The sequence below is a fragment of the Lissotriton vulgaris genome, chromosome 2_1 (assembly GCF_964263255.1).
Source record: "Lissotriton vulgaris chromosome 2_1, aLisVul1.2, whole genome shotgun sequence".
Taxonomy (NCBI): domain Eukaryota; kingdom Metazoa; phylum Chordata; class Amphibia; order Caudata; family Salamandridae; genus Lissotriton; species Lissotriton vulgaris.
Window position 1 is genome coordinate 867541103 of NC_141687.1, and position 18168 is coordinate 867559270.

Below are 18168 nucleotides of genomic sequence, written 5' to 3' on the forward strand. Positions count from 1 at the left end.
TCCCTGGAGGCGGTGTCAGCAGAGTTGTGGGAACACCAAATGTACATGTTTGAGATAACATTCCCTTCCACAATAAGTTATTGTCCCCCTTGTGGAAAGTCTTAGGAAGATGCTTCACTAACTCCTCCATCTCCTCTCAGTGACGGTGATGATATCTGGAGGGCAATCAAACTGAACTGGCAATTCTCCATTGAGGGTTGCCTCCACAGTCACATACTTCCCAACTGCATTACATTTCTTACTTTCCTTATATAAAGGAAGAGCATGTCCTGTTGCCGAGCTGAGACTGTCTGTGTGCCCCACCAAAGAAACTCGGCCCCGGATGTAAAATAATATGTCTGTCTGATCTTGTATTTTTCTTGACTTGTGGGTTGACACTCTAACCTTGACTAGGTCCTTGGAATTGTCTGTACTTCATTTCACCTTTTAGCATGGGAAGAAACTGGACAGATCTCTTGTTTTTAGAAAAAGTTTCGACCAACCATATGGAGCTTTACCTTAGGGTGTTTTGCAGTCCACTGTGTGACTGCATTGTAGGCATTAGTATTATCCAGGGAGAGGCCGTCACAGGATAGAGCTCTAGGCTAGGATCGTGATGGGGATCAACATGGTAATATTGCCAAGGTCATCCCCATCTCCGGATGTAACAGGGTCATCATTAGGATCTTGAAGATCATAATGACTGCTTTTGTAACAGAGCAGGCGGAGGTGATGGTGGTGTGTGAGGCCTAGGAGTAGGAAGTTCTGGACAAGGAGTAGTGACATTTTCTCTAGCCTTCTTGGGAATCAGAAAGGAATGTAGCTCATCCAAAATTTGCTCCTCGAAGGTGAGTTTCTACTTCTTGGTAGTAAGGTGTATGTGACTGAGGGGGAGGATTGTCATGCTAAGATTTTCCCAATGAAGGGATAAATGAAAATCTTTTGATGTCTGATATCGGGCAACCAAGGGGCCACAAAGCTGACTGGAACTTCACTGGAGTCTGATTTCGGCATCAAGGCCTATTTTGGAGCCAATCTGAAAGTAGATCTCAGAGTTGACTTTGAAGCTGATGTCAGCTATGTGGATGTATTTTTGTCAAGGATTTTGGTAGAACCAGCACTGATGGATGCTGACATTCAGGGCCCTTTACCAAATGGTTTTAGATGCTATGGGGTCTCTCAGGTGTTAGAGCCAGGTTGGAAGGTCTGTGCCACAAGGTTTGATGCCCTGCTCTCTCAGGAGCGTTACTTGGCCTCAACAGTAGGATGCTTTTGAGGTTGAACCCTGGGGTTAATCCTCAAGTGAGCGTGGTGAAATGCAGGCATAATGTGAGTTTCCCTTCCTATGCTTCTGAAGCGTTTGAGGACAAAGCCACTAGTCTCTGTTCACCCTGCACTGGCTGAGCCTAGACATTTCCTCTTTGGGGCTAATGATGTCCTCGGTTTGAATGAGTACCAGCATCTTGGGTGATTCTCAACACTACATCTTTTGGTATATCCAGCAGCATTCCTGTCAGTACTGTGTGGGTATTTTGCATTTGAATGCCTTACATACCAAGCAGGTTGACTACTCATGGTCCGGAGACCAGCAGAGTTTGATTACCTGATGATGGTCTGACCATTGATCTGCTTATCAATTTGATCTGAATTTTTTTCGAGAAAGCTGCATCAACCCTGCTCAAAAGTCAAGTCCTAAATGATCACTAATCCTGTGTAGAGTTCTTCCATCACTGGGGCCGAATCCTCAACAACTGGAGGTCCCGGTGAAGTTGCTGTTGGTCCAGGAGCTAGCAATGTTCGAATCTGATGGTGAATCTGATGGTCAAAAAATCAATCTAAGATAAAGACTTTGTCCTGGAGCATTGTGGGCTAAGGGAGGACTCATGAAGTATCTTGTGACTCCAAACTTATTAGAAGAAAAACAACTTGCAGACATCCGCGGAGAACAGTCAATGGCAGGAGTAAGCAAAGCAACAAACAGCTTTATTATGCCTTCCTATAACATTTCACAGACCCAAACACTAGATGGTGGCATAATGCCCAGCATGTGAATCTACAATAGCCTCAGGCGGCAAACCTATCAATGCCAGAGCACATAAACATGTTGGTGTGTAAAGAAATATAGGAATCCCCTGGGTGCAGGGTGTCCTTCCAGCTTTTGAAAACACTAGGACTGGAGGAGACTGGGTTAAAAGTGTCCAATTGACAAGGGAAATGGGGGTCAGAGAAGGTAATAGGCAAAATGACCAACAAAAACAAGCTTTGGCAAACCAATATGTATTGCCTATACAAGAGCTATTGGTTCGCTTTTATGTATTAGCCAAGTTGTACACCAGCATGGCTGCTGTTCCTCACAGCTAAAAGTTGATGGGGAAAGGAGACTGGAGAGGTGTATCATAAAGTGAAATAGAGTGTAGTGTTATGGAGTGGCGTAGAGAGTCGGAGTGGCATACAATTGTGTAGAGTAAGAGTTGAGTGGCATGGAGTAAAGTTGAGTGTCATGAAGTGGCATAGAGTAGAGTGGTGCAGAGTGTTCAGGAGTGTCATGAAGGGAGTAGAGTGCTGTTGAGTTGAAGGGCGTAGAGTGGAGTGGAGTTGAGTGGCGTACAGTGGAGCAGAGTGTCAGACTGGAGTAGAGTGTTGTAGAATGGAGTGGCATAGAGTGGTATCATGGAGTGGTGTAGATCACAGTGGAGTGGCGTAGAGAATGCTGCATAGAGTGAAGTAGATGTTGTAGAGTACAGTGACTAAGAGCAGAGTAGATTGTCGTAGAGTGGAGTGGTATAGAGTACAGTAGTGTAGGATTGTGGGATGGCATAGAGTGGAGTAGAGTGTTGAAGAGTGGAGTTGCATTATGTATCAGAGTGAAGTAGCATGCATCCTAGTGGCCTAAAGTGAAACAGTGGAGTGAAGTTGGGTTGAGTAGTCTGTCATAGAATAGAGTGTAGTAAAGTGGCAGGGAGTGGTTTACAGGGAATTGCGTAGAGCGTTGTAGAGTGGGGTAAGGGAGTAGAGTGGCAGAGAGTGTTGTAAAGTGGAGTGGCATAGAGTGCAGCAGAATTTAATGGAGTAGAGAATCATAAAGTGGAGTATTGTGGAGTGTCGTAGAGTGGACTAGAGTGAGGTGACATAAAGAGTAAAGTCATGTAGAGTGCAGTGGCATAGAGTGCAGAGGTCCAGAATAGATTAGAGTGGCGTAGAGTAGAGTGATGCAGAGTAGAGTGGCGTAGAGTGCAAGGGTATAGAGCGCATTGGTGCAGAGTTGAGTAGAGTGGTGCAGAGTAGAGTGCAATGGTGCAGAGTAGAGGGGCGTTGACTTCAGTGGCAGAGGGTGCAGTTATGCGTAGAAGAGTGTTGTAGAGTGCAGTGGCGTAGATTAGAGCGGTGCAGAGTACAGTGGTGCAGCAGCAAAGAGCAGAGGTGCAGAGTAGAATGCAGTAGAGTGCACTGGCACAGAGTAGAGTGGTGCAAAATTGAAAGGTGTAGAGTGAAGTAGTGCACAGTAGATTAGAGTGGCATAGAGGGTAGTGGAGGACAGTGCATGGGCGAAGACTGCATTGGAGTAGAGTGCAGTAGAATGGTGTAAACTAGAGTGGTGCAGAGTGGGGTGCATTGGCATAGAGTCCAATGGCGCAGAGTAGAGTTGTGTAGAGTTCAGTGGCAAAAAGTGCAGTGTTTCAGAATAGAGTGTTGTACAGTATAGTGGTGTAGAGTAGAGTGGTGTAGAGAGTCTAAGTGTAGAGTGCAGTGGCAGTAAGTGGTGCAGTGTAAAGTGGTAGAGAGAAGAGTGTTGAAGAGTATAGTGGCATACAGTGCAATGGTGCAGAGTAGCCTTGGCATAGAGAGTGCAGTGGCATAGAGTATATTTGTTTAAAGTAAAGTGGTAAAGAATGCAACGGCATCAAGTGCAGCAGCATACAGTGCAGTGCGGTAGAGTGGAGTGGAGGGGTGCATTGTATATTGCAGTGGCGCAGAGTGGAATAGAGTGGAATAGAGTGGCATAGAGTGCTGTGGCATGGAGTAGATTTTTTCAGAGTAGAGTGAAGTGTTGTAGAGTGCAGTGGTGTAGAGTAGATTAGAGTGGCATACAGTGGATTGGTGAAGAGTGAAGTGGCGAAGAGCACAGTGGTGGGGTAGAATGCACTGGCATAGAGTAAAGTAGAATAGAAAGAGAGGTGCAGAGTGTCTCCTGTGATAACCTGCCTTCTGTATTACCCTATGAATATGTAAAGCGTTCTGATACCCTCACGGGTCAGGTTTGTGCTCTATAAAACCTTAAAATAAATGAAGTGGCGTACAGTGGAGTGGTGCAGAGCAGAGTGCAGTGTCGCGGAGTGGTGTAGTGTGGAGTGGTGCAGAGTAAAGTGGTATGTAGTGCTGCTGAGTAGAGTGGAGTGGGGGGTAAAGCGGAGTATACATTGTGTAGTAGCACACTGACATTAGAAACGAAACATCTTCAATTGAAATAATCAATACATTTGCACAGACCTACAGTTTTACTGATAAAAGTATACAGCGCACAAACGATAATGTGTGGAAATGTCATCACTCAATGTACTGATTTGTTTTGATCATATTCAAATATTTGTTTCCATCTCACTTTAGAACTACAAAAAACTGCTTCATTTGTGCTTTCCATATTCTGAAATATCTACAATTCGTTTACAGACATTTAAATGTTGTTTTGCGCTTGAAAAGAAAATGTAATTGTACAGCACACCCGAGTAGCCTGCTCACTTAAAGTCAGGGAAAGAAATTTAAATACGAAGCTCCCTGAAGTCAGAGCCATACATCTGACCTCTGTCTTTAAATGCACAGCAAATGTGACAAGATAACAAGATTTAAAGGCCTGTATACAAAAATTTAGTATTGGTGGAAGAATACAGTAAATACGGTTTGGGAAGGGAAGGGACTAACTCAAGATGGACAGCCTAAAGCAAATAAAGCCAACAAATAGAAAGCAAGCAAATGTGAGTTAAAAAGCCAATGGTAAGCAAAGGGCGGAATTGGTTCCCAGGGAAACTTTCCGAATGTCCCCAAGATAATGTTAGCAAACCAGACAGCTGTGCTGTCTGGTAGGCTTGGACCTAAAGAGAGAGAGACACAAGAGAAAACAACAGAAAAGAGAGAGTGAGTGATAAGGGAAGAAAGAGAACGAGAGAGAAAAGAGATAAAGAGAAAGTGCGTGTGTTTGTGTGATCGAGAAAGAAAGAGCGAGAGAGAAGGAGAGAGGGCTAAAAAGACAGATCATGAAAAATTAACCAGACCCACTTTGTAACCTGGAAGTGAAAGACCACCTTAGAAAGCAAGAAAGAAAACCCATCTTTGGGGCAATGTACTCAGACAACATAGACAAGAAAATGGAATGTAAACTCTGTATAAACAGGGCCTCCTCTATCTTCACACAAAGAAGCAGTGATAGTAAAAAAAAAATGCAATCTATGGGAAGTTGCAGCACCTTAGATACAAAAGTGTAGGGCAGGAAGGCTGTGTTGGAGTAAAGCAAAAAGTTCCTTACTTGGGTCCTCCGCATTCTACTGCAGATGCCTTAACCAGCGGCAGACTCTGCAATGCTACTGGCTCCACAGTCAGAGTGTTCTTCTCAACAGCAGACTTCACCAGTTCTGAGAGCTTATGATGACAAGAAAAACAAACAGTGACAAAGTCAATCATTTTGAGCTTTGCGTAGTGAAATACTTCTACCAGTCTTCACTAACAAACATGTACAGTGCAGCATTTGCAAAAGGTGCACACATTTCCCAAAAAACAGAGAACCTCACAGGCAGCATCATCAACCGTGCAAGCTTCCATCACACTCAAGCAGCGCTGTCAGAAGTATGGTCCGGCAGAACAATTTCCCCTAGGCTCTGCTCCCTGATGCGGCCCCATTGCACATTATGGGCGAGCTTGTCCTCCATCCTCGCAGCTGATTGAGTGAGGACAGTGGGTGCGCATAGTTCTTGAGACCGGTGCTATGCGGCCAACACTCTAGGATCCCCCATCTTCCTTCCAACATCACTGAGCAGTAGTCGTGCTGCAGCCTCCTGGCAAAAAAGATACTCTACATGAAGAAGCCCTTGGTCAAAATGGGGAGAAAGGCAAATCTGATTGTTCATGTTAACGGCAAAGGTGCACTGACTGAATGCTTATTGCCCACTGTGGAGTCCAATTAATGCCTGCTATCCACGGTAAAACACAGACCATACACCTTGTCAGAAAAGAATCCAGCCAAAGTGGTACCACAAAGTGAAAACCAAAGTTCAATGGCCACAATGAAGTCGACAACCAGTGTCAGAGAGGAACTGAGCTAAAGTGCATAGTCCAAAGGCAAATTGAGCCAGTGGCAGAGGAGGAATCCAGCAAACCCCAATGACCGAGGTGGAATGTAACTAAAGCCCAGTGTCACAGGGAACACAACAAAAGTCCAGTTCCAGAAAAGAATAGCCCAGTTCCAGAAAGGAATACAACCAAAGTCCAAAGCCAGAGTGCTTACCTCCTGTTTGGCAAAATCCAGACAGGGTTCAATATCTTCATGGTAAATCCTCTGCAGAAATGTGCAAGAGTGGTCCAACGTTGGGGAGTCCCTCCAGGCCTCGAACTCTGCAAACAGAAGGGTGTCTACCTGCAAAGATGCATCAGGAGGACAGAAGAGTGTGATGGAGAAAGAAGAGCAAAAGGATCCAAAGAGAGAGAGAAATATGAAAATGAGGTTGCACGTGGGACGAGATAGGTGATAAAAAAGAAAAAAGGACGAAATAAAAGCAAGGCAGAGGGTGTAAGAAATGAAAAGTCAGAAGCAGAACAGCAAGAGTTAAGGGAGAAGCAGGGAGACACCGGACACGGAGAAGGGATACGTTTGTAAATCTTTACAGCAAATGTAACCACAAAATCAATCATTTCCAAACACTGAAGATCATCATGGGGACTCTCATAAGTTCTTCCACAGGAGTGGGGCCGCTCCTAGACTACCTGGCTGTGAATGACTCCACCATCCCAGAGGAAATGAAATGAGAACCTGAGTACAGTGCCAGGCAGTGATATATCTCTTTCAAGTAAGTGTCAATAAGAGGAACCAGTCATCTCATAGCATAGGAAGAGGGTCCTTCGCAGCCCAAGAAATGTTGGCAGGATTGATGCACATGGGAAATGAAGTGCATGGTTAATGTATACATGGTGTGTATGTATGCAGGAAATATATATGATGTGCGTGGGTGGGTGTAATGTGCGGGCGCATATGTTTGTGTTTGTGCGTGTGTGAGTATGCGATGCACAGTGGATCTGTTGAAAGTATTGGGTAGGCTCTTCCTTTGTGTGTACATGCACTCATTTAAACTTGGAAAGTGTTTTCTTCTCTGTGGTCAGGGAAGTTCCCCATTGCAGAGGTTAGCTCTTTTCATGAAGCATGGTTAGTGCACATGCAAAACGGAAGTGTATAAAAGTATTTCTAAGCTCGAAACTCAGCAGAACACTGACTATCAATATAGATCACTCTGCGGAAAGAATAGACTTTTTCCACATACAGAACGCTTCAGCAAAACCACCTTTTAGGTTATAAATTAGAAAGAAATACAAATATACACAAAAATAAAGCAAAGAACAGCATAAAGGCACGCAGAGAACACATGATTTTTACACACTCAGGCTCCACTTTACCAGGACAGGTTTTTTTTTATCCCACCCAAGAGAGAACTTCATAAAAAAAAACACAGCACCATATACTTCAGACTATTAAAGAGCGAGTTCAGAGCACCTCTTCAAACAAAAAGAACAGAGAACACACCACCATCTCAAAGAGCAGAAATCAATCTACCAAAGCCAGCGTGCACAGGACACTTAAATAAAACAAAGAACAGGGAAGAGCAGTGAGCCACAACAAAAAGCTGAAATAGTTCACTCAACCACCGAGAAGGTAAGATCTCTCCACCACATCAAAGAGCACAAAGCACTCTGCAGCTCAAAAGAAAAGGACAAGCACTTTATCACATCACAGTAGGGGCCACATGTATCAAACAATTTTGCATTCGCAAAAGGTGCAAATCAGTAATTTCGGCCATTTGCAAATGCAAAATAGCCTTTCAAGATGTATGAAAGGGTTTGTAGTCGCAATTTTATGTACTCACAAAAGAACAAGTTACTTACCTTTGGTAACGCTTTTTCTGGTAGATACAGTATCTGCCTGTGGATTCCTCACCTTGTGAATATCCCCCTTGCGTCAGCAACATTCGGAAATTCTTTCGTAGCTTCGCACCGACGTGGGCGACGTCAGAGGCACGGCATCGCGTGCGACTCCGCTGACGTCACCGACACCATATTAGGCCCACGCCGGCGTGATGACATCAGTTCCGCCCTTTTTTGTGTGCCTTCGAGGCACACGGACGGACCGATGACAGTAGATATATATACAGTATACACAGTACACAAATGTCAAGATAAAACACACACATAGTGTGAAGCCAATGCAGGAAAACATTTAAAATAAAACATTTCCTTTGAAAATAATATCGGACAAGACAACAACACTACGCCGCGCAAAAAACATCAAACGACGAGAGCGGAGGAAAGCAAACAAACACAGGCGCAAACTGGAAAAACAAAAACAAAAAGAGAGGGGGGTGGAACAAAAATTAATCACTCCCATGGATGTTGATAAAACCATTGTCAACCTCGCAGGCATTGAACTCAGTGAAAAAGAGAAAGAAATTCTAAGCCTGGGCTTAACCTATTGTCCAAAAAGAGATTTTAACTATGTCAATATGAGATTAGATGTCTACAAAAGCACGAGAAAACTTAAACTCAAAAAATATTTCACATTGAACAAACATGAAAATGCACATACACCCCTGCCAGTAAATGAAGAAAATAGCGCCAGCCAGGCAACAGAGGCATTAATGGGAGAACTGGCGGAAATGTGGGGGTCAAGCATACCCCATGACAATGAACAAACTGTATCTTTGACTGGAATTGAAAGTCTCAATTTACCTGTGAATCAACAGATAAAGAAACCCTAACCAGTTTCAGAGCTAAGTCCACATATACTCCAATCATGCTTAAAGACTCCATAGACTTATTCCACGAACAAGTTACCAACCAACTAAAAGATCTGAATATCAGAATACACAGGGGCAGACACAAATACAATAAAGAAACAGCGGACTGCAGGGCCCTTATCTCTAAACTACAGAGTAATCGAAATGTAATTATCAGAGCATCAGATAAGGGTGGAAACATTGTGTTGCTCCAAAGAGAAATGTATGTGAATGAAGCACTTTTACAATTGAATGACAGAATGTGTTACACCAGATTTTCCAGTACAGAACTTAAAAATATGTACCTAAATTGCAACAAAATGCTCTCTAAATGGAAATCAAGGGGCCTCATCACTAATCAGGAGCACGAATTCCTACGAAATGACTACCCTGTGGTACCGACTATATATTTTCTGCCTAAGTTGCATAAAAATCCTACAAATCCCCCTGGACGCCCTATAATTTCAGCTAGGAACAGCTGTTTAGAACATATGTCTCAGTATGTAGACTTTTTCCTACAGGGGGAGGTCAAAAAGCTCCCATCATATGTCAGCGACACGAGCGATTTTTTGAATAAAATAAAAAATATTCAATGGCAGGAAAACTACATACTCATTGCTCTAGACGTCTGCTCGCTGTATACCAGCATTGTACATTTAGATGGCCTTAATGCTCTTGACCACTATTTGCAAAGATCCTTATCAAACATGCCTGATCATAGAATGATGTTGCTAGAAATGGTTAAAATGTGTCTTGACAACAACGTCTTTATGTTTAACAATCTTATGTACAGGCAGTTGCGGGGTGTGGCCATGGGGGCCAGCTTCTCCCCCAGCTACGCATGTCTCCACATGGGCTGGTGGGAGGAGATGGTCCTCATGGTCTTACACTCAACAACTATGCGGGCCCAGGTAGTTACCTGGCTACGCTTCATTGATGATCTCTTTGTGATCTGGAAGGGGGATATGTTATCAGCTGAGAATTTTATCTCTGACCTCAACAACAATAATTTAAACCTCCAGTTCACAGCTACACTGAGCAAGTCATCTATTACTTTCCTTGATACTGAGGTGTTTATAGAACAGGGTAAAATAAAGACAAGATTACATCGTAAGGTAACAGCTGGAAACTCTACCTTACACGCCACCAGTTCCCACATTAAGCACCTCATAAACAGCATCCCTTATGGCAAGATGTTACGCCTTAAAAGGATACACAGCAGGCAGATTGATCTAGACCTGGCACAGAGGGAGAGCAAAGCAAGATTCTTAGCTAGGGGATATTCCCCCAAAATTGTAGATGCTGCAATTTTGAAAGTTAATCAGAAAGACAGATCTTTTCTATTGGCGGGTAACTTATCCTCAATAACAGACTCTGAAGACACCGTCACAATGAACTCCGAATTCAGATTTATTGTACAGTACAATGCCCAACATAAGGAGATAGCTAAAATCATTAGCAAAAGCTGGCCACTAGTCCTTAGTGACCCAGTGATAGGGAGGGATCTCCCTAAGAGGCCCAGTATAACATACAATGAGGGATGAACTGGTCAAAACCAGTCCTGAGGTACCGGAAGCATCAGCCTGGTATCAAACTCACACAGGCTTTTACAACTGTAAAGTCTGCAAGGCATGCCAACAAGCCATCAACAAAAAGAGCTACCATTCCCCTTTTGACAGCAGGGAACATAAAATTACCAAACTATTAACATGTAAGACAGAATTTGCTGTCTACGTGTTAATATGCCCCTGCAACCTGCTGTACGTTGGGAGCACCAAGCTCCCAGTACACAAAAGGATCCTGCAACATCTTCGAGCAATAGGGAATCAGGATAATACTTACCCCGTAGCGAGGCATTTTAAGTCAAAACATAACTCTAGAAGCAGTGACCTCAAATATTATGTTATTGACTGTGTACAGGCCAGTAGGAGAGGAGGCAACAGAGAAGACAAACTACGCCGCCTCGAGACACAGTATATCATTGAACTAAATACCAAGCATCCCTCAGGCCTAAACATCACGGAGGATTTATATACTTGCCTATGATAAAGTATATATATAAATGATTTTCCCTTAACATACAACCTACTCAAGTGCTCCATGGGTCTTTTAAACACAGAGAAATATTTTAGATTATTTATGTCATTTGTACTTTTTCATACCATATATATCAATTAGTTTGTGATTTTAACAATCTATTTATATGAGCATTTTAGACATATTACTTGTATTCATTTATTTTAGCCTTTTATAAAAACAACAATTTTAAGGTGTTTATAGGTCTATATATGAATTATGAATATTTTTATGTCTTCTAATCACTGGGTTACTTTTGGTAAATTGTACAAATGGTTTTACATGAATAATATTATATCTTCTCTAGTACTGTACACATCACTAATGTTATGACTGGTAGAACGACAAGCGCTGGGATTGTATCATGTATTTTACAGAGACTATATTTTTATACCCACTGTGCAATATCGTTTCTACCAGAGGTGAACCTGTCCTCAGAAACTTGGCAGCTATCTAGTTATTTTTGCACCAGCACTTTATAGTACTCTCCATGACCTTCAAGTTTGCACATATTATATGGCAATGTACGAACATGTGGGGCTCCATATGTGTACTTGTTTAAATAATATGGTTCTTATGATTAAAGTACTATACAGGTATTATTGTAAGATTTCGAACATCTAAAAATATCGCACTTTAACCGACAATTAATTTCAATTGTTTTTGTCCTATTTCACGAATATTTCTTTGGTTAAACTCACTTTTAAATCACCATCACCAAATGTTTATTCCACATGTTTTGTTTATGTCTACAGCCGGTTATTTAAATTTACAATGCTTAAATATGTCTCACTAAATTATAGTTGGTAAATGCATTAGCAGATATCAAAACAACAATGTGAGTAGTCCTTAGGGATTCAACTCTTCCATTTCTATTGCATTTGTAGTTTGACTTACATTGGTAGACTGTATTTAAACGTGTGTCAGGTGATCACCTGTGTCATGTGATCAAGCGCTCTGCGAAGCGCGAAACGCGTCGTGATGACTATGGGAACACCACTTGCTCAATAAATTACCATCTTTGCACTGAACTTTGGGTTCGAGTCCGTTTTTGCAGCTGATCGAAAGCTCTGCGCTACATCGGATTATTCCTGGAATATATATATATATATATATATATATATATATATATATATATATATATATATATATATATATATATATTAGCAGCCCGTCCAGACGTTGTCCGGGTATGAATTGCTGCCTGCCAGTAGTATATTGTTTTGTAGGATTTCATTTTGATAGCATTTCTTAACTGTGACAGGCCTGTGAAACGCTCCGATTCACAGTGCACTGCTGATGCACTTAGAGTGCGCGTTCAGTAGTGTGTGAACTCGAGTTTCCCTACTTTATTTTTCCTTGCAATATTATATAGCGCAAACTCGACAACATGGCATGAGCACAATTTACATTACAGAAGAACACATTCATTTGTGGTAGGCACGGGGTGACAAAGCGATTTGCCTGGAATCACTGGATGTTGAGCTGATGCCGAGATTCGAACGTAGCTCCCCAGCTCTAAAGTTCGCAATTCTAGAACCTGGGGCGGGAGAGGTGTCTAAGAGTGTATGTCGGTGCTGGCCATCAATGAGAGAGACCTGTGCATTTTTCAAATGGGTGGTGAAAAAATATGAATATGTTGCTGGAGATGTGGGCCGCCGTGCCACCAATGTACTTACACCCATTATTCCGCAACTTTCTTTCCGCATACCATCACTCCGCATACTTTCATTACGAAAGTACCATGACTCCGCAATGCCATTATAATGCATGGCATTACATTTTATATGCTTTTACCACACATACATTTACAACGAAATTTGTTGTAAATGCATGAATGGTAAAAGCATGTTTTTTTTTTAATGTTTGGATAAGGTAAGGTGGGTTATGGGGTACAGGGGTAGTTTTAGGGTTTAGGGATATGTATGGGTTTTGGGGTACAGGGGTATTTTTAGGCTTCAGGGCTAGGTTTGGGTTTTGGGGTATCAGGGTATTTTTAGGGTTCAGGGGTGGGTTTGGGTTTTGGGGTACAGAGGTATTTTAAGGGTCCAGGGCTAGGTTTGGGTTTTGGGGTACAGGGGTATTTCTAGGGTTCAGGGCTAGGTTTGGGTTTTGGGGTACAGGGGTATTTTAGGGTTCAGGGCTAGGTTTGGGTTTTGGGGTATAGGGGTATTTTTAGGGTTCAGGGGTGGGTTTGGGTTTTGGGGTACAGAGGTATTTTTAGGGTTCAGGGCTAGGTTTGGGGTTTGGGGTACAGGGGTATTTTTAGGGTTCAGGGCTAGGTTTGGGTTTTGGGGTACAGGGGTATTTTAGGGCTCATGGGTAGGTTTGGATTTTGGGGTACAGGGCTAGGTTTGGGTTTTGGGGTACAGGGGTATTTTTAGGGTTCAGGGGTAGGTTTGGGTTTTGGGGTACAGGGGTATTTTAGGGTTCAGGGGTGGTTTGGGGTACAGTGGTATTTTAGGGTTCAGGGCTAGGTTTGGGTTTTAGGTTACAGGGGTATTTTAGGGTTCAGGGGTGGGTTTGGGTTTTGGGGTACAGGGGTATTTTTAGGGTTCAGGGGTAGGTTTGGGTTTTGAGGTACAGGGGTATTTATAGGGTTCAGGGCTAGGTTTGGGTTTTGGGGTATTTTTAGGGTTTAGTGATAGGTTTGGGTTTTGGGGTACAGGGTATATTTATAGGGTTAAAGTGTTTAAGGGTGTTGGGGTATTTTAAGGAGTAAGGGTGGGTTATGATTATGGGGTGCAGGGGTAATTAAAGGGAGCAGGGTGGGATTAGCACACGATATGAGACATAGTATGAAGGGCGGAGCGTACCACACGCCCCCAGCGTTTGTCACGCCCCCAGCACACGCCCACAGCAATTAAAAAATACATCCACATTATTGGTGATAAGTCCTTATGTTGTGGGTTTTGATTAACAGTTGTATTTAATAATCTTGGTTTTTTATTTAGTATGTTTACTCTGCTATAGACCTTTTCTAACCACGCCCACAGCACAACGCAGACACGCCCAAAAGGGACTACTTTACTGGCACGTTTTTTTTACCTTTTAAATGTATATGGTGACGTCTGCATAGTCTATGTCCTTCTGCTGCAACTGCCCTTTCCAACACTGTATTGGGTGTTGTGATTGGTGCTGTGGTTCCTGAGATTACCCGCCTCAAAGGTTTGGGCTCTCTCTTTATTATATTAGTATGGCTACATTACATTACAATTACTCTGGTATAGAAGAGTGGACAACGGGGAGGCGGGTCGGTCAGTGAGGAATCCACAAGCAGATACTGTATCTACCAGAAAAAGCGTTACCGAAGGTAAGTAACTTGTTCTTCTGATAGATACATCTGCCAGTGGATTCCTCACCTTGTGAATAGATTCCCACAGCAGTCCCCACTACCGGAGGAGGGTGTCCACTCCGCTATACCAAGAAATCTTGGAGGACAGAGCGCGCAAAGCGGCCGTCCCCCCTCACTTCGGAATCCAAGCAGTAATGCTTCGCGAAAGTGTGGAGGGAGGCCCAAGTCGCGGCTCTGCAAATGTTCTCTACAGGCACACCTCCAGCCAAAGCAGATGTTGCAGACTTAGCTCTAGTGGAATGGGCCCTTATACCCTCTGGAGGTTCCTTACCCGCCTGGGAGTAGCAGATCTTGATGCATAAAATTATCCATCTTGATAGCGTGCGCTTGTGCACAGCCTTCCCCTTCCTGCAGCCAGCAAATCCAACAAACAGCTGGTCATCTGACCTGAACTCACTCGTCCTGTCCAGGTAAAAGCTCACCGCCCTCTTAGGGTCCAGGCGTGAAGTCTCTCCTCCTCCTTGGAAGGGTGAGGGGGAGGATAAAAGATAGGGAGGGTAACGGACTGCCACAGGTGGAAAGGAGTAACCACCTTTGGCAGAAAAGCAGCCCTGGTCCTGAGAACCATTCGATCAGCATGAATGGATGCCGCTCGTAGTCGAAGTTCACCGTTACCTGGGAGCTGAACTTCCCTTTACTTTGACTTTGGGACTGCTGCCGCTGCCCTTGGAATTGCCACTGGACTCGGGGGTGCGGTACTGCGAGGCCCACAGGTCAGTGCGCTTCTACCATCACGCGCACCTGGTGCCTCTTCCCGTAACTACTCTTCCCTTTCCTATTTAAGGTACGCCCATTACGCTACCGCGGGACGAAGCGCGGGGCGAAGCCAGGCAAAGGGCGGGCCGTTTGAGGCCGTTCAAGGACGGTTGAGACCGGACCGGGCCATCCCCCTTGGGTCCTCTCTTGCACGCCCAAGCTAGACTTTTACTTACAGCGAAAGGACAATGTCTACAAGAGAAACAAGGAGCAAAAGTGCACTGGGCGGTGGAGTGCCTACTGGCACTTTGGAGAAATACTTTGTTAAAGCGGGCGCCCTCCTGATTGATGAAATCACAGTATTGGAACGGCGTATATCCCAGGAAATCGAATGGGTAAGAAGATCTTCTATGGGAACCATAGCACAAGCAAGGACTCCTGAGAAAGAACTTGATCGCATGCCGATTGGCACAGGGGATATTGGGAACAGTGGGGTAGTGGTTACGTCTGATGTAGATACTTCGAATTCTTTTAATGAACTACCCCACCAACTAACCCTACCAGAGATCCACATACAATCTAGTTCACCCCCCCTTGTTGTTAACAATGTAAGTCCTAATCCTAGAGTCAGTCGCTTAAAGCAGGGAGCTAGGGAAGGAGCAATACCGAAAAGGAAAAGAGTGACTCAACACCCAGGCGGTCGAAAGGCAAAAGTTGTCAAGCATAATCCCCTACTGGGGGCAGACTCCGTAAAAAAATAGCAAATCTGCGCTTAAACCACCCGAGAAAACTACACCAACATCTCGACTGAACTCAACTCTCCGGGTAACGGAGCAGGCGAATTACAATTCTAGCCCGACTGAAGGAGGCGACATTACTATTGCTAACATTACCGCTCTCCTGAGGTCTCTCCTTAGCCCTCTAGAAGCCCGCTTAATAAAGATTGAGGCTAGGCTAACGACCATAGAAAAGTCAACGGTGCGCTTAGCAGATGCCCTTAAAGTTGATAACAAGGTCGATAGGGGCGGGGCTGAACCTAAGAATAAGAGGGGTACACTAGTTCCCCCAACGAAGGATCCTAGACAGCTTCCAAAAACTCCACAACTTGAGCCGACCCTCACCCATCCTTTAATTCCTCAGCCCACTGAAGGAGCTTCCAAATCGACTCATCTAGGGTCTAACACCATAGCCAATCAAGGAGTCCCGGTCACAACACAAAAATCCAGGCCTCTGAATCTCCCCCCAGAGGCGAGATCATATGTAGTTATTTTAGCCGGTATACCGGAGTTAAAACCGGAGACCACAGAATCGGCCGCCTCTCTTAAGAATAAGGTGGTCAACTGGCTTACCTTAAATCGACCTCTCCCCCAAGGAATAGCGAGCGAGGTTCTTATGGTGAGAAGAGTCCCCTGGGTTGGCAACTCAAGGAAATAAAATGAATGGGGACTGTGCCGTGATCAACTTTAGGGATCCCAGGACTGTCTCCCACATTTGTGGTTGGCCTCATCGTGACCAGGGGACATTTATCCAATCCTTACCTCTATCCTTTTTCTATCCACGCCTGAAGTATGCATGCAATGAGGAGGGATGGGAATCAGTCCCTAGGCGAGGGGGTGGGTGGGGAGGGAGGTGATTTCCACCGCTACATACCCAGGCAGCCCGCCTACCTTACTACATATAACAGCTTTAGCTGCCTGGATATGATTGATTGACACTCTCAGATGTGGCGGGGTGGGCCAACAGCAAACTAGGGGTGACCAGGAGGAAAATATCATCCCATCCATCAATCATACTGATCAAATCTTAGGGATTATGCCCCGCGCTGAACAACACTATGATCAGGAAGGCCAACACTCCCTCCCGGGGATGTTGTCCACTCATGGGGAACTGCCAGGCAACCGAGGGGATTCGGCCCAAACCATAACATCCCCGGTTAGTCCATATGACAAGAGGATTGCTTCAAGTTCCATTTCTAATCTCAGAGCGCATCCTTTAAAGATACTCTCTTGGAACCTGGCTGGTGTGGGAAATAAGCTAGACTGCCCAGAGTGGAGCCCATTTGTAGGCTGTAAAGACATTTGTTTGTTCCAAGAAACCTGGGCACGAGAGGAACACACCCATTCAGGTTTTGCGGTATTCTCTACTCTTGCAAGATGGGGGGGCAAGGGGCAGCCTTCTGGCGGCCTTGCGATTTGGGTGGCTACACACCTAGGTTGTAAGGCCACATCCCATCCTACAGCTTTGGATGACATTCAATGTGTCATTCTGGAATGGCCAAATTCCAGTAAACTGGCACTGGTAAATGTCTATTCCATGCCGGTAAATGTAACCCGGGAATCGAGTACCATCGAGGAACTCTCCGCCTTCCTTAGTGATGTCCCCCAGGGAATTCCATTCCTGGTAGGAGGCGATCTGAACTGCCACTTCGAGCCTCTTGCAGGATTATCCGATGGGATACTACTGGAGGAGGATGCGTTGCAGTTAGTTCCTCCCACGGCGGCCCCTCCCCCCAGAGCTTGGACACCTCTTGAAGTACAGATCACCTCTCTAACCCTCAAACATGGCATCAGGGCCTGTAATGGACGCATGAAGTCTTAAATGCCCCCTAAATGCACATTCAACAGAGTGGGAAGGGAGTCAAGATTGGATTATATTTTAATTCAATTGTCTTCCTGGTCGCACATTGAGGACTTCAGGGTGAAATCCAGGGAGGATAGCGACCACAATGCGTTAGAACTAGAATACTCCTTTTCTGGCATTGATAATGTAAACAGGGCTGGCGCAGATGTGCCTGCTATTATTATTATTATTATATTTCTTATATAGCGCCAGAATCGACCCCCGAAGGGGTATCTCCGCGCTTGCCTTGGGAACCCGTCCTGGTTTTTCCCTGTGAGATAGCCCCTATAGGGCATCCCCAAGGTGAAAGACAGGCATCCCGCCGCGTGGGGCCATTGTGGAGATTAAGCAAGCTTAATGCCCAGAGTTGCAGAGTGTGAACCCATGATTAGGTCAGGCACCGAAGCGAGAATTATC

The 18168-nt window shown here is 44.5% G+C and overlaps 1 protein-coding gene across 14 annotated transcripts in view; it reads right to left on the bottom strand.

Moving 5' to 3' along the window:
• The window catches only part of LOC147731318 (guanine nucleotide exchange factor for Rab-3A-like), a 269847-nt gene that overhangs the window by 56885 nt on the left and 194794 nt on the right, over positions 1-18168 (bottom strand). For all 14 annotated transcript variants that reach the window (XM_086956361.1, XM_086956368.1, XM_086956362.1 and 11 more), the window contains 2 exons: positions 6473-6601; positions 5498-5610 (listed from right to left, as the gene is read on the bottom strand). In XM_086956361.1, the coding sequence (XP_086812487.1) occupies positions 5498-5610; positions 6473-6601 (242 nt within the window). The remainder of the gene's footprint in view (positions 1-5497; positions 5611-6472; positions 6602-18168) is intronic.